General features: G+C 38.8%; 1 protein-coding gene across 3 annotated transcripts in view; it reads right to left on the bottom strand.

The window, feature by feature from the left end:
• Positions 1 to 6,770: 6,770 nt before the first annotated feature.
• TRMT9B (tRNA methyltransferase 9B (putative)) overlaps positions 6,771 to 16,861 on the bottom strand; it is a 78,522-nt gene continuing 68,431 nt past the window's right edge. For all 3 annotated transcript variants that reach the window (XM_088131080.1, XM_088131079.1, XM_088131081.1), the window contains exon 4: positions 6,771 to 16,133. In XM_088131080.1, coding sequence (XP_087987206.1) covers positions 15,109 to 16,133 — 1,025 coding nt within the window. In that variant the 3' untranslated portion in view covers positions 6,771 to 15,108. The remainder of the gene's footprint in view (positions 16,134 to 16,861) is intronic.

Here is a 16,861-nt window from a genome sequence, read left to right as displayed (position 1 = left end):
TGTGTGATGCCTGAATTCTTCTCTATTTCCTGTGGCCTTTTTTCCAAGTCTTTTGCAGATGTAGAGTCTAACCAAGAAAGAAAGAAGGTGGGCATTTGGTCCATGGACCAGATGTATCACAGAGGTTATGAGTCTTGCCATACATGCAGATCTCACTGATGTAGCTTTTTTTTTATCCTGCTGTTGGAGCACAGTCAGTTGTAGATATTCCTAGTGTTACTCAGCTTCCTTTAATCACATCCTCTTTAACTAGCAGAGTCCTTTCTGATCTTTAAAGGAACAAACTTCTCTTGGAGTGTAATTCTATGCTGAGGTCTTAACAGATGAACGAGCTTATAAGAAACAGCTCTTAAGGCCTCAGCTTAAGCAATTTATGGATCTCATTGTGGGTTTCAGTTGCATAAGGCCTCAGTTAAGCAGGCTACCTCTCCATTTAGTGCATCTGAATAATGGTAGGGCTGTTTAGACAAAAATGTTCAAAAGCACAAAGGAAATACTGTTGGCCTGTCAAGGAAATGCAAAGTTTCCTTCGAAACAGAAGACAAAAGAAAGGGGAAAAAACTTCAGGCGATAAATTGGTGAAAGTGTAGTGCTTATACAGCAAAGGAAGGAAGCCAAAAACAGAGCAGCGGGCTTTGTGTGTCATTTTAAACAGGGCAAGCCACAGTATTTAGGAAGGTCAGCTGCAAAACATTAAAAAGAAAGTAATCACTAGAGAGAACACCTTTTTGGGCCATGGAAATAAGATCCATTTGGGAGTTTCTGATCATTTAAAAATTGAATACCCACACTCACATGCTTGCACGCCAGTTTGGGGAAGATTCAAGCAGAGGCACCTTCAGGGGGTCCAGAAAGTCAAGACAGCTGTGACCACATGAGGGAAGCCCTGCCCCTTTTTAATATGATGCACCTGAAAAGAGTTTTGCACCTGAAAAAGGCTTTGATCATGCAGGCACAGCTGCTATCTTGATTTTTTCACACACACACACACACTCTACAATAGCCCCTGGATTTGAGGATAATGTTTCTGCACGTGATGGATGGGCTGGTGCTTCTGTGTCTGAGTTACTGAGCTAAGAGCTCCACAACTGTTCGTGTGTTCAGAAGAACTTTGTTAAAGTTTCTTAAAGCTGCTGAGCTAGATGTAATGAAAAAGGTCGCCAACCTCTTACCATGCTAGCTAGCTAGCTAGCTAGCTCACTCCGAGGTTGATTAGGAAGAAGGTGAATCCCTGCAACTGAACCAGACAAGATGCTAAATGGGATGCATTAATTCAGTGTTGATATTTCAAGTGTTGGATTGCAAAGCAAGTTAAGCAAAATGCTGTGCCTAGCTCATCTGTAAAGCAACTTTGCATCAACTGGGCAATTGATTTTCCATGCCCAAACAAAATAAAGAACATCATGCCCTGGATTCTGTTGGAAATTTCAGATATTTAAAAGTGATTTATTTCATATGATACATACTTTTTTTAATGGTCTCTTATCTACTATTCACTTATGTCAGGCTGCCATTTATCAGCAAAACACAAAGTTAGATTCATGCTCTATTTAAAAGAAACTCTGAGATCCATAGATTTACTACTGACACTAACATCACTCTCAGTGATTAAAGTAGGTATTAATACCTAAATTTATAGAAAAATTGTGAATTTGCACTGCTTACAAAAATCAGTCAATTTTGATCTGCAGAACTCAAGACAGTATGACCAAAAATGATCATTTTAAACTTTTGGAATCAGATTTCAGGAGAGTATTCAGACATACCTGTCTGCATTCAAGGTGGGTGTATGTCATAGGTTTGTTGTTTTTACTTTTTATGTATGTATATGCTGCATTGTGTTTTGCTTTAAAATGTAATTAATGCAAAAAAGTATTGCTTATGGCAAGAGGTGGCAACTCACCATTGGTTTATATTCTTCCTCATGTTTTCAAAAAGCCAGACAATTTAGCCCTAAATAGTGCCATTTCAAAAACAGGCACTATATACCCCTAAACTTTTTTCTTTACAATCAGAAAAATGCATGCAGTGTATATGATAGTCCTTCAGGTCCAAAGAAGGCCCGCCGTTGTGCAGTTCATCGTGGATAAGGGGGTGGCTCTGCAGTCCCAGTCTGGAAGCTCAGAGTCTAGCATGATGCGGACACTGGAAGTCCATTGTTGTAGTATCTGTGAGTGTTATTCTGTGATGCCACTCATGGATTTCTATCAGTTTTTGGCAGCGCCTGTCTTCAAAGCCGGAGGAGGCTTCATAGCACAGGGCTCACCAGCAGGTTCTGTCAGCAACTGCAGCTTCTAGTTCTCTTGTCTGGATGTCACAGTGGCATAGGGTTTCTTTCACAGCATGGTCGACCTCAAAGTCTCCTCCCAGACTCCAGTACACTATATGATCAACTGTGGACTGCCTATTGAATAGGTTGGAAAAGTGCTCAGTCCTTCTTGGTCTTTGATCAGGCTCAGCCCATTAGATGACAGCAAGGGGGAGCATCCTGTTTTAGAAGGACCATAAACTGACTTTATGGCACTGAAGAACTCTCTGATGGCATGCATGTCTGCACAGCGTTCCACCTGCTCAGCCTTTCTCAGCCTGCATTTCTCACAGTTCCATCTGTACTTTGGACTGCAGGTGCCTAAACTTGTCTTTGAAACAGATGATGTTCTGCCAGTGTGCATAGGCTTTGTTCTTGGCAGTACGAAATAAGGATGTGGCTAGGAATGGAGAATGGGGAAGTATTTTATTTCCATTTTGCGTGGGACAAGGAGCACAGAAACATTACTACAGGACCTGTAGCAGCATGGAAGGAGGCAATCCTTTGGTCCTTGTCCTCTGTTGTTTTGGTAACAGTGAAGAACATTATGATCATCTCCAAACTACTTTGAGGACTTGGGGATTGGAAATGGTAAAGGTGTGAAGATCCACTTGGCTTATCTCTGGTACTATTTAATGATTATGACCGTGATTAGAGTTGAAATCAGTGACTTTCTGCTCACGCTTAAGTTACTCTCTCAAATGTAGCAAGAGAATAGAATGATGGATAGCCCATGTGATTAACCTGTTGATTATAGAAATAATTGAAGTCTTACTTTAGTTCTGTGATCTCTCTCTCTTCTACTTCTTTAACACTGAAATGACATATGGACCACCAGGAGGCACCATATCACCAGTTTCATCCTTATCAGGAATCATCAGACATGGGTAGCCAGATGTTATTCTATGGGTTCAAATCCTTTATTGGGAATTGAATTCACAGACCTTCCGACTTAGATGACTATATACAGTATATTAGCTTAGAAGCTATCCAGGTCCTGGTGCTCAGCAGTTTGCAGGAAGGGATATCTAGAGACACAGTGAATTTGTTTATTCATTTCTAGCCAGCTCCTCCTCATCTTTGCCCTTGGTTTTCATTCAGACTAAATACTAGAAGCCCTCCGCAGGCAGGAGAGAGGGAATCCAAATAAGTGGGTATTCTCTTAAGCTCACAGCATTCACTTATTTTTCAGTGTTGTAAGAAAAAGTTGATATTTAAGATCCTTAAGGAGGAGCAGCCAAGCTGAAGTTGTATTTCAAAGGCCTCTGAGAAAGACTTTGCCAATGGAAATAGATGTAAAAATAACAGGCATCCAAGGGACACTAATTTAAAGCCCTAATACCCACGGGCTGAGGCATCTTGTAAAACCAGCACTCAGTCTGTAAAAGAACAATCTTCCAGTGTGTACATGCATCTCTATCAGTACATGTGTTATGATCCTTATTATGGATCACTATGTTGAGCAGTGACATTACAATGATTTTACTTTTACAAGGGAGATTATATGTGTCAGGTAAGAAATGTTATAGACCAACTTTCAGATTGTCAATAAATGGGAGCCCTGAGTGCTCTTTGCCAGAAGCAACCAATGCTTCTGTTTCCTTGTGGACTTCTCCTGTCGACCAAGAGAGACAGAGTAAAAGGAAGCAACCTGATGCCCTCTGGATGTATTTTTATTATTAAACCTGTGAGCCCGTTCCATGCTGGCCAGTTGCCAAGCTTATAAGCATTGTACTCCAAGGTGGCTAGATGTATCAGGTCACATCACCTGTCCTCAGTCTAGGATGATAGGAATTTCACAAGCCAATGATCCACAGAAGAAACACCCATCCATTTGTTCTGACTTCTTGACCAGGATAACCACTCGTAACACTCTCCTGCAAAGTATGAATATTTTCTGAAGAAAATTCACTGAAAGATTGACTCTCTAGTCAGGCATATTTTTGTGCTCTGTAAGAAGTCTTCTAGTTAGGATGGTACACAATCCAACAGGTCTTCCTCAATAGACACAGTACCCTCTAGTGGAAAGGAAGCTGTTTAATGTTTCTGAAGGGTTTCGTACCTCCATTTCAAACCAGGGTGTGAAATTGTCCAGTGGCTAATGAAATTGTCCAGTGAAATTGTCCATATTGCACTGGATGTTGCAAACGGAAGTAAAATCAGCAAACAGATGTCGATGACCACAACTTTAATGTCTGCACAACTGCAGGACCTTACTTTAATAGTGCTGGAAAACATTTTAGTTTGCTCTGACCAGTTACAAGGTTGATTGAATTCAACTTGAGGGATGGAATCCAAGTCTTGACTCAGAAACCCAACATTTAGTGACTTCCACAGACTAACTTAATGAAGGTTTATGGAAAATCAGTGAAAGTCTACAGGATGAAGTATGTAAGTATTAGAGAGAAGTCAAATGTCAAACAAATAGGTGCAGGAAGTTTTGTCCTAAACAACTTTAAATTTTATAAACTTTATACAAATAAAATGGCTAGTATTTTTAAAAACAATTAGGCAGAACATATACAGTAGGCTTATTTGCCTCTGCTGAGTGCATCAGTATTGCTAGAGTTACACAGTTTGTTTAAGAGTCTGGTAGCATCTTTTCCACCTAACACCTTTTGTTAAAAGGCATAAGATTTTATGAGCTGCAGCTCACTTCATCAAATGCATTGCATGGTTAGACTGTATACCCCCTAGTTTTATGGCCAATTGTTATGAAAGTGACAGACAGGTAGTCTGTCACTTACAATGGCAGTTGGGACCAGAATTTTCATTGCTAAGCAATGCAGCCATAAAGCATGAAGTCACGTGACTGCGTTGCTTAGCAGCAGCAATCCCAGCAGTCCCTGTTGTCATTAACTGAAGACTACATAGGTCATTAAGCAAGGACTGGTGGGAAGAGGTGGGAATCCAGGCAAGCAGACCAGCAGGTGCCACAGGTGGGTGCTACAGATAACAGGCGGGTGGGTGCTGCAAGCAGGTGCTAAAGAGTGTGGGTGGGCAGGCAGGTGAAAAAGCAGCAGGAGCAACTTGCAACTTCCTGCTAGCTTCCCCATTGACTTTGCTTGTTGGAAGTTGGCAGGAAAGGTTGCAAATAGTGATCACGTGACTGCAGGATGGTGCAACCATCATAATTGCGAGCCAGTTGTCAAGCACCCAAATAGTAATCATGTGACTGTGGGGACACTGCAACCACCACAACTTTGAGAACCAGTCATAAGTCCCCCTTGTTCAGTGCTGTCATAACTTTGAATGGTCACTGAACAAGTAGTCATAACCTGAGGACTATCTGTAATATAAAGGAAGGCTGTTTAAGAAAATTGTAAATGTTGGGATAATTGTGGCACTTAGGGAACTAAGTCTTTACTCTTAGGTGGGGAAATGGTTGGGTGTTTTTTTTTCTTTTTCTCCCTTGTGAGGATAATGCTACGTTCGCAAAATATATGTTATGGTTTTACTATGCACGGCTCTTAAATGCAAAGAGATCAGGTGGGGAAGGACCAACAGAGGGCACATTCTTGCATGAAATCTCCAAGAAAGCACCCTTATTTTACAATAATGTGTGTTGTTTATTCATTGGAAGTACATACCGCCCACTCCTCCTCCTGTGCACAGAAGCCAAAGGAGCAAGCATTCAAAGACTGTGTTGGGATATGCTATCTCATACGTATGCATGGCATATAGTACAAGCTGCACTAGATTTATTTATATAGGTAGGTCTTTGCAGCTATTTTGTCAATCAACAAGGCAAAAAGTAATGTTCAGATCTGGATGGCTAGTAACTGTCCCTCATTAAGAGAAAAGCACTGGCTAACATAGGAATCCACATTTCTCCACTGCCCTAAGGCAATATTATTTGGTCCAATGAATTTTTAGTTGAAATTTAGACCTCACCCTGTTACGTGTGTCTCCTATATTTTTTAGGGTAAGTTGTTAGTGAATAGGAATTTGTAAGATCAACTAATGTAGAATCTTTTCATTCCAGAAGAGGGCCACCTAACATCAATTTCTTGAACATTTACAGCTTTACACCATCTCTGTCCCTAATTTGCAACATTCAGTGTAATAACCAACAAATATTATTTTATTGTAACAATGAAGAATTATCCAATGGGGGCCCTCTAATTGTGTTAGTTTTCAACAACATGTTCTGCCCTCTAGGCCAGGAATGGCATTGGAAGTCCAACACAACAGGAGGACACCAAGCTAAGATAGCTTGCTCTAATGCATAACACAATTTGCATAGTGAAGCAGCTTTGCCATTTTGGAAATCTAATTTGACTTAGATTATTATCCTAAATCAACAGGAAGATCTATTCCAGTTGTTCAACCCTTATGAATATCTCTTCTAGAAACTCTTAGCTTTGGATCCAATTTTCCACTGCTTATTCTAAAACTTAGGAACACATAAAAAATTGAAGCTTTCAATTATAATGAAGCATAAGACAGATACAGGTTTTTATGATCAGTCTAATAAATACTTTTTATTAATTAGTATAGAATCACTGAAAATCTGGACATTTTAAATGAAATGATATTTAACATTTAAATGTCTGTTCAGACAATTGCAGAATACTATTTGCTACAAACTTGGAAATTACAATATTGAGCATTACTACTCCAAATACATGACAAGAAGTTAACCAGTAGTGAACTGACATTGAGTTCTAAGTTTTTAACAGATTGGACAGTTTGGATGAAATGTGCATTGAGATTTCTGTCATCCAGAGAAGCACAGCTGTACCTTATCCACTGAGTTTTGGAACGTGTGTTTCACCATAACAAATGCAGTTCCAGGAGTAGATGCCTATCATTTTGATAAACTAAAAAAGTAATTCTTCACAAGGGGTGCCTATATCTCAGAGTTAAAAGGTGTACAAATCAGGCACATGATGAAGAACAAATGGCAACATTTACCACAAAAAGCAACTATAGTTTTGACAGTCCACTTGTGCGTCCAAGTTGATCCCTCACCCCCCTTTTCAACTCAGAGGGAACTCATTTCACTGCAAGTTGCAGAAAGCCAATGCTGCCTCCTGCTCACAATATAAATATTCCCATTTATAGTTTCATCAGAGGTAACCATATGGAAGAAAGATTCCACTTCTGCAATTCCAAAAGCTAAATTTGTTCACTCTAACCAATAGTGTATTTATTGCAGTAGCAGTCTGGAACAGAAGAATGTTTGACTCAATCAAGATGGAGTCGTCATCATCATGGAAAGAGAGAGGCTGTTTGAGGAAATATTACTTCCTGAGCTCAGTTTCAGATGCTGATAACAGCCTATAAAGTCTGAAGTTCTAAGTCATTATTTCCTTTCTCATGTCTGACTGTAACTTTTTAAAACTGACCAGGAAAGTACTCTTACATGCAGGGGTGTAGGATGTCAGAAAAAAATCAAGATGGTGGCCAGACCTACACCACTGAAGCCCACTCCATTTTTACATGCATCACATGCAATGAACTAAGAAAGAGGTGGGCCTTTGACTGTGCAGCTGAGGCTCCATCTTCTTTTTAAACCCCTCCCCCCATGGATGCCCCTCCTTATATGCCAGAATAACTAAGCCAAACTAGATCTACTAGGATGTGACAAAGAATGTTTCTGGCACATTACTTTCCACTTCTAAAAATCCATTAAATCCCCAAATGGTATATATTCTGGAAGTGTGTGCATGCATACACATACAGGGTGTTGACAAGAATAACTAGAATCTTCATCCTTTGCTACTGAAGTAGTGTGGTTGGAAACAGAAGAAAAATGCTTAATTTAAAATAATTCAGCATAATTGTGTTGTCCCACAAAAATGGTTTGCTAGAGTGCCTAGTTGCCATGCAGAAGTACACAAAATATAGGATTTTATGGCTCAGCTGAGCAACACACAATGGCCTGGTTTGCCCATAAAATGAAGTCAGTCATTTCAATTTGTTTCAGTCAAGATCAGAATTCATAAGATGAGGTGATAATTTGCACATTTTCATGTCATGTCATGCCATGCCAAGCCAAAAACAACAAAACACATGATTTTTTTTTAAAACAAAGGGGTTGGCATCTTTTCCAAGCTTGTATTATGACTTGTGTTCTACCTTTGTACCAATCCTATGACATTTTGTGTATCCTAAATTTTGCAAGATCTAATATGAGATTTCAGCATTTTGACATTTTCATTTTCCTTTCATTTGGGGAGGGGAGATGGCTTTCTGACACTCACAGGCGCAGGCCATTTTTTGTGAGTCAGGATATGGAGAACATGCCAATAGAGCTCAAATGCAACTGGCACACCCATTTATACAAAAAAGACTGTGGTATGAACACAAAGCCACTTGTCAGAATAGCAACTACAGTACATTTCTGTCACTATAAATGGCTATTTGTAAAAAGCTACAGAAATTTTGTATCTCACAATGATCTGAAGCGTCATGCAGTTCACAAAAAAGCAAGAACTCTCATTCTGATTACAAAGCCAAGCTCTGAGAAGCACATCCTTTGAGTTTAGACATAATTTTATCAAAATTACTTTAAGGAATTTGTTGTTGGACAGAAAAGCAGCGGTAATCTTGATGTAAAGTAGTTCCCTTATATTTATGCTAATTGCAATTTTAGCACCCCAGAAGTACAGCCATCACGTACAGGATGACTGAACAAACAAAACATTATCCATGTTTAAAGACCAAATCCACACACACACGCACAGCACTCCCCTCTTCAACTCTACGTGACTCTGTAGATCAGTTTCTCGTACACCTTTTCATTTAATATAACTGCACTAAAGAAAAAAGACCATGAGAAAAAGGCAATTGATATGTAGGTATGAAGTTAGGATTTTGGTTTAGTTGGGAATTGAACGCAAAAGGAAAAATCAAATGTTAAATTTAGTCTTCAATCTTCTGGAAAGCAATTCAACTAGGGTTGTCCAGAGGTTATGGTAAAAAAAGTTAAGATTTGATATGCAACAATAAAGCAGAGCTTCGAGTACACTGTCACACGTGCCATCTTGTGGTGGTGGTGTTTTAACTATACCTTGCAATCTCCGCTCAGTTCAACACACCCCATTGTGAAGAAGAAATGTTTCAAGGATTTACATCTTAAAATGACAAGTTCTTAAGGATAACACAGTCCAGTTGCTTCACTGCTACTTTTAACTAAACTGGCATTTCCAGTCAAATACTTTGGCTGCATTCAAACAGAATTCTAAATATTTTCTACTATGAGAATGGACCAACAGCCACTGGCCATGAAGACAAAGCACACAGTTTTAATGGCTTTGGACATGGCTTGCTTTTCTAAGCCACAGTCGGTTTTAAATTCTGGTTTCTGGACCAGACTTGTTTCCATAAATCTTACATCAGAAAATCTGCAATCCTAGGTTTGTACATAGCAACAAAATGGAGGCAAATGTTTATATTCTTCCCCTTTATGGTGGAGAAGACAGAAGGGGAAAGCACACAAACCTGAGATTATTGCTAGGTTTTACTATCTAAACTTGCTACTGTAGGTAACAAATATATATAATATAAACATGTACACACGTATTAAGTTATTTCAACATTTGCTGATACAATTATTACGCTCTATTTATTGTGCTTAAATAAAAATCATATTAATGAGTATTAACCTCCATCTAAACTTCCAAGTTTGGTAGGGTTCTATTTATCCACAGCTGGTGGCAACATTGGGCTGAACTTGGCTGATCTCAGAAAACTGAGCATTGTTATTACTTGCATGGGCAACAGCCAAGAAACCCCATGGGTTTTGGCTAGACCGTGAAGCTGAAAAATATCCTGGAAGACAGTGGTGGCAAACCATTTCAATGTTGTTGTCTAAAAGTATCCCAACATGGAATATCCATGAAATCAGGACTCAAGTGTCCTGGAAAGAGATTTTTACTCAGGTCTGTTTATCCATAGATGGTGTCCAGAGGCCTCTGCACCTAGATTGCAAAGGTAGGTCACACAGGGATGGCTTCCTAGTTTATTGCATACTGGAGGTCTTTCTCTCTGCAGAACGCTGAGAATGGTTATGCCCTGCAAGGAGAAAAATACTCCTTTCTCCATTCCCTTCTCTTCACCTTGGAAGTCCTGTCTGCACTGAAGATGTTACCTAGCTGGGTAATGAAACATTTGCAAGAATAGAAGCAAGCTCAGAGAACCCCAAGGACTCCACAGTCCTGCCTTCCTACAAGTCTGTTTCCCAGAGAGATGTTGCTTCCCTAAAGTCTCACACACACACATCCCGCAACATCCAACTCATCGGGGGTGAGTCAGATGCTAAAATGTTCTGGGTTTAGCTCCTTGCTTTGGTCCTAGAGTCACCGTGAGTCCTAGAAGGGCAGCATAGGAGCAGCAGCCAAAAGAACTGGAAGGATCATTACCTTCCTCCAGCGACTCGCCAGAAGTATGGGCATTATTCTATGAAACATACCATCTTCTGTAAGCTCACGCAGGCTATTTAAAACACCAAGAAGGCTGGCGTGTTTGCGACACACGTAAAAAACAGGCAGCACTTTGGTTGCACCGTCACAACGATCATCTTGACTTTTTTGGCTATGCCCTGCAGCCACTCCTGCCCTAAAGTGAGATCTGGCTGCATCAATCCTTGAACTCCGTTCAGACTTTGCCCTCCGTTGGATTTTTTTGGACAGAAAAGGAAATTCTTTCAACACAGGGAAACCTAGATTAACCGTTTCCTACATTATTTAATTTAATTTAATTTAATTTAATTTAATTTAATTTAATTTAGAGCAAGTTTTGGCTTGGCCCTAATTCTGCTGATTTGGAGAATGTGATTAGTTCCTGGCTTGCCACTCCAAGGTTACATTTAGCTCTTGGCTTGCAAATGGAAAGTGGGTAGCAAAGTTTACTTACAGTTGGTTGTGTGGAAGACCATGATTTAGACTGAAAGATGAAGTATGCATCGTTTAAAAATAAATAAATATAATAGCCTTGGTGATAATCTAACAAACACACGTACAGAAATGCCTCCCAAAAGGGGTCAAAAAAGTTACAATGGCAGGCATGACTGCATGATTGAAGCCTGCCCCTTTTTAGATGTGTCACGTGCCAGGACCGCCATCTTGACTTTTCTGACCCTTTCTTCATGGGCATCCCTGGTATAAAGTGCTGAAAATGCAAAAGGTCTTAGACAGAGTACCACCTGAGTAAATCTGTATTAGGGATTTTTTTCCTGTTCACTGAATGTTTGGCTCACTACCAGGCACTCAACTCCTTACTAGTTCACTATCTTCATACTGTGCCAGTTTCTAAAACCCAATTTTTTCCTGCTACTTTTATGGCTTCTTTAGTTACAGGATTTCTGACTGCTATGATTTAGTTGTGTCCTAACCAAACAATGCTGTGTCCTGGGCCAACGCAAGTAGCTTCAAAACAGCGGAACCTGTTTTGAATCAACTTTTTGCTCCTTCCACTTAACTGAAGTGGTGGGGATGGAGAGAATTGGTAGGCAGGAATTCTATGATTGTTTTCCATCTCCTCTCCTTCAACAACTGCAGTAGTCACTCAGTTTTGTTTTCTTGGTTTTGAGGTTAAATGCTTTCACAACTGGCCAGCTGTGAATCACCAAAACATCTTTTTGGTTTGGCACACATATATTTACCAGATTTTTTTTTTTAAGAACTGGTGCCTTCTCCCATCTTTGGAGCCCCATGTTATGACTTGTGGCATGTGTTTAAACTACGAACACAAATTACAGATACACAACTTTTCAGATTTCTCCAAGTGCTCCTGCAATTATAGCACTATTATTTATGTAGGTTTGCTGATTGTGCTCCAAGTAGAGTTTTCCTTAACATGCGACTTCAAAGCAGCAATTGCAATGTAGAAACAGGGGGGATAACCCAGTGCAATGATGCCTCAAAAAACAAGAGATGTTCTAATGAAATTCTACACAGAAAAAAAAAATGATGAGATCAACTGGATTTTTTTAAATGCAGGAAGATAAGCTACTGTGAGGAAGAAAAGAAAAGGCAGTAATGAAAGGCAGTGGAATTCTCAAGATCCAGCAAAACCTTTCAAAAAGTACCTTGATTTCATAGAGCAAATGAAATGGTATCATAGCACCTAGCTAAACATGGCTGATCTTGAAAAAGCCAAATAAGGTCATACTTAGTTACAACTTAGATCGAGCCCATCATGAAACCCCTGGATTCTAGACTAAATTGGTCATTTGAGAGAGCATCCCATAGAAGGCAATGATGAACCACTTCCTTGTAGTTATCAGAAATGGAACTCAAAACTTCCCTTTGAATAAGAATTATGGACAATCTTTTCAGCTTGTTGCATGGATGGAGGGTGGGTTACATTCTGCCAACTGCAGAGTGAGCTAATATCCAGGCCATTCTGACAAGAAAACCATGCTGTAGTAACGTTGCTGAACATAGTTCTAGACAAAGCAATCATGGTTATAATGTGGATGGGGCTTGGGGGATCACCTCATCCCCCAAACCACAGCTGGATGGTACCTTTCTTGGAATCAATCACATCATTTCCAGATAATCTGAATAAAGAGACTGGAATAATTGCAGATTGGGTGCTTAGATGGGGCCAGCCTCTTTTGAATTGCTCTGCATTCAAGCTATTGCCTCCATTATAAACTGATTTTGAAATACAAAGTTTAGGGCTTCAATATTCAGCCTAATGTTTTAATTTCTCCCTTTTCCCACCCTGTTTTTTAATATATGTAACATCTTGCCTGTTGAAAAGTTCTCATGAACTCAACAGCTTACACACACTTTGGTGTTAATTGTGTCACTTGTCCTAATAAAGCTAACCCCCAGGACTTTGATAAGAGTTAGACACTTTAAGCATCAATTGTGTTTTCAGCTTAACATAAACAATTTAAGTTCATTCTGAAATTGGATCATTGGATTTGTTCTCAACAGAAGCCAAAGAATATTTCTAAATCTGTATTATCACATAGTGGAAAGTAATTTAGGGAGTGAAGTTTTTCCCTATTATAAAACTAGAAATTATTGGTGCACCACATGAAAAGAAGGTTCCAGTTGAAACTAGAAGTTTGTAAATGGCTATTTTTTTCCTTTTAAAGAGAATTAATATGTTCACCATCTCTATGAAGAAGAAGGAAAATCATGCTGTAACAGACAGCAACCTTCCAAAAACATTTAACAATTTATTTTCTAAAGAATGCAAACTTTCAGTATTAAACTGAGGTATTAGAAACTGCTTATCTGTAATTAATGTTCTTATCTATCAGATAAGATCAGATATTATCTGATGACATTATGTTATCAGAAAATAACATTTTAAGAAAAACAATAAGTCTTAGCCTATGTATTTAAATAACAGCTTGTTCTAGTCAATTCAGCAAGTCCTCATATGAAACAGGTAGATTCATTACCTCTTTTTTAGATTAAGTTGTTATTAAGTAGACTGAAGCACAGGTGCAGCAACCATATCTGAAATAGCCGTTCACTGATAACAATCTGGATAGTCTAAGACTCAGTTAATTCACTGCAAGGCAACAGACTGGTTGAGCATAATACTAAACAATGGTTTAGCGTCACATGCGCAGGATCTTTACCGCAAAGTTTCTTCTCCTGGATCTTGTTTTCTGAGTTGGCTTCACAGACAAGATGGGAAGCTTTTACTTCCATCTTCAGGTAGCCACGGTTTAAGCCAAAATGGGTGGTTGGCCCTAAAAGTAGGGTTTAGGAAAACAACCTAGGACCATAAAATATGATTTTATGTTGGTTTGTTTCATTAAATCCTACTGATAGCTAATCACAGTTTATGTAGATTTGGAAACAATAAGAAAACTGTGTCACTGCCTGAATGAGGCCAATGAAAAATTAAGTTTATGGAGTGTTTGAAATTTTGCAGTTCATCCAACAACACCTTACACAGAAGCGTTCACTGACTTTGCTCAGACCTTGTTTAGCAACCACAATTGGGACGGGTAACTTGGTTCTTAAGTGAAACGGTCATTAAGTGAAACTGCAACTGTGCTTATAATCTTATTTCAGCTTTCCTTTGCTTTACAGACCTGCAAAGGTCATAAATGCAAGGATTGGTCATAAAGTTACCTTTTCATCACCGTCATAACTTTGAAGTGTTGCTAAATGAGGACTGCCTGTATAGCTTTTGTGTCACTCCAATTACAGACTGGAGATCATGTTGTAATTGAGTATTTGCAATCAGCCTCTCTTCTACAGAGATTATCTGTTTTTCCTGGAGATATTTTATGCAGAGCTCTTCTTGCCCTCTTTTGATATCTGGGCCTTTTCTGCCTCACCTCTTTAAAATTCCACAGGAAACAACCTTCATTTTTCAGTGCCTTTTGCACAGTTAGGGAAAAGAATCTTAGGTCTGTGCAGTCTATTTGGATAGTAAGGTATTTTTTTAAAAAAACCAAAACCATTTTAAAAATGAAAGGTATACTTTACAAAGTGTAAATCCCTGACCAAAAAAAGTTCAGATGGTAAAAGACAAGCACAAATTGTACTGCTGTTTCATTGGGAAAATACTATTTTCAGAGGGAGGGAGCGAGGGAAGGGGAATGAAGGACTGTCTCCTTCCTTCTCTTATAAAAAGTTTTATTTATAAAATGTTTAAAAAACAAAACAACTCCTCCCCTAAAATTTCCTAAAAGCAATATAAACTGAGGATGGGCATTTGTAAAAAGCTTGTTTTTCAACAAACTGTTAAGTACTATTCTTTCATAGTGACATCTTTGTATTCAAACTGTACCAATGAACACAGAAGGGATGATAAAGGCATTCTAAAATGTATAACATTCCTTCGATCGCAGTATCTGAAAGCCTAACTTTTCAGCTGTTGTTTATTGTTTTTTTCACAATAATGCACCAGTTACCATGGTCATAACTTGAACTTACTATGTGAACCTCAGGAACATTTTCTTCAAGCAGAGAGCACAGCTCCCCTTCTCGAAAAACATGGTAATAGCGCATAAAGGCCCTGGTGTCCTGTCCATTAACAGCACGGTCTCCCACTGCCACAGCTGATTCTATAACAGACTCACTAGAGCTAACAGATGAAATCCTTTTAAAGGCCGTTCCTGCAAAAGAATGACTGTTGCTTTGATGACTACAGCTGTTCTTTATGTTTTCCATAGAACCACTTAGAAACGAGGTTTCCCCATTGCGGTGTTGGACTAAGGTAGCTGGCTCACCATTAAAACCCCTCAGTGACCCTGAAGCTGTCAGCCACTGGATTTTTTTACAAGCTACACACTTTGTAAACACATCATCATAGTGATCTAACTGTTGTTCTTTGAGCAATGCTGCCTGACACCCCAAGTCTAAACTGCAATGTCTGAACGGCTGAACAGAAATGGTGTTGCTTGTCCATCCCACCATGTTCTTCAAAGGTTCTATCTTTTCATTTTGCTTTCTTAAGACAGACTCATCAAGAGATCTGGATGAAAACCATGAGCGAAAAGACCTTCCAAGGAAACTGTAAAATCGTTTTTCTTCATCTTCAGAAATCTTCACACAGCAGGATCCAGCTAAGCAGTTGTCCGTTCTCTGGGGATGTTTCTGATCCAGGGTACCGGAGTTACTGCACTTTGAACCCGTTGGTGGTTGTGAATGCATCGTCTGAGATTCTATAGGAGGTGTAGTATCAGCTTTATGCCCAGGTTTGTTGGATTCTGAAAGCAATCCTGAGCACAAGGCTTTGTTCCAAGGAACAAATATGTCCTGTTTCTCAAAATGCCGATTTTTTTGCTCCATAGCCCAGACGTAAATCATCATTTGGCCACCGGGTACCAGCACCCTGACCATTTCTTGGATTGCCTGGATTCGTCTTTGCTTTGTGGAGAAATGGTGAATCACTGAGAAAGAAGAGGAAATGTGTTCTAATGTTAGGGATGTGTATATTTTGAGTTAAAACATCTTTACAATTATGTACCACAACATTATGTTCATTATGCAGCATTTTCTGTATTTGCAAAATTAATCCTTGCTCTACTACTTTGTATGATAAAATTGAAGGATAACCTTGCCAGATAAGAGGACCAAAAAGCTAAGCAATTCATAAAATCCCTTGCCTTCTGGCCTAATTTGTTTATTTCTTCTATTTTCTATTTGTGGGAAATCTACAGGAAATGCTGCTATGAACTAGACTGGGAAGTAAAAAAAGAATAAAAAAAACTAAGAAGGCAATGGCAGACATCTTCCATTTTGTTGCCAATAGCTGCAGCAGCACCAAATAATAATAATAATAATAATAATAATAATAATAATAATAATAATAATAATAATAATAATAATAATAATAATAATAATAATAATAATAATAATAATAATAATACTACAGGTATGTCTGTGTGGTCACCAGACTAAGCTTGAATCAAGGGAGACTTCATCTTTTTGAACTTTTTTAAATTAAAATTTTAAAACAGTACAATTAACATCTCTTGAAAAACAATAGCTATTAATTTGTGATATTACATATAAACAGAATATCTGTTGTATTAAAAACAGTATACTTCAAAGAGGAAACCAATTATATAGAAAAACCTGCATGGTGAAAAAAGAGTCATATTAAACTACCTAATGG

This window comes from Python bivittatus, unplaced genomic scaffold (genome assembly GCF_059951505.1).
Source record: "Python bivittatus isolate LINGU-HERP-01145 unplaced genomic scaffold, Pbiv_v1 ctg000070_np1212, whole genome shotgun sequence".
Lineage (NCBI taxonomy): Eukaryota > Metazoa > Chordata > Lepidosauria > Squamata > Pythonidae > Python > Python bivittatus.
The sequence above is the reverse complement of the archived record's forward strand: the minus strand, read 5'-3'. Positions and strand labels throughout refer to the sequence as shown.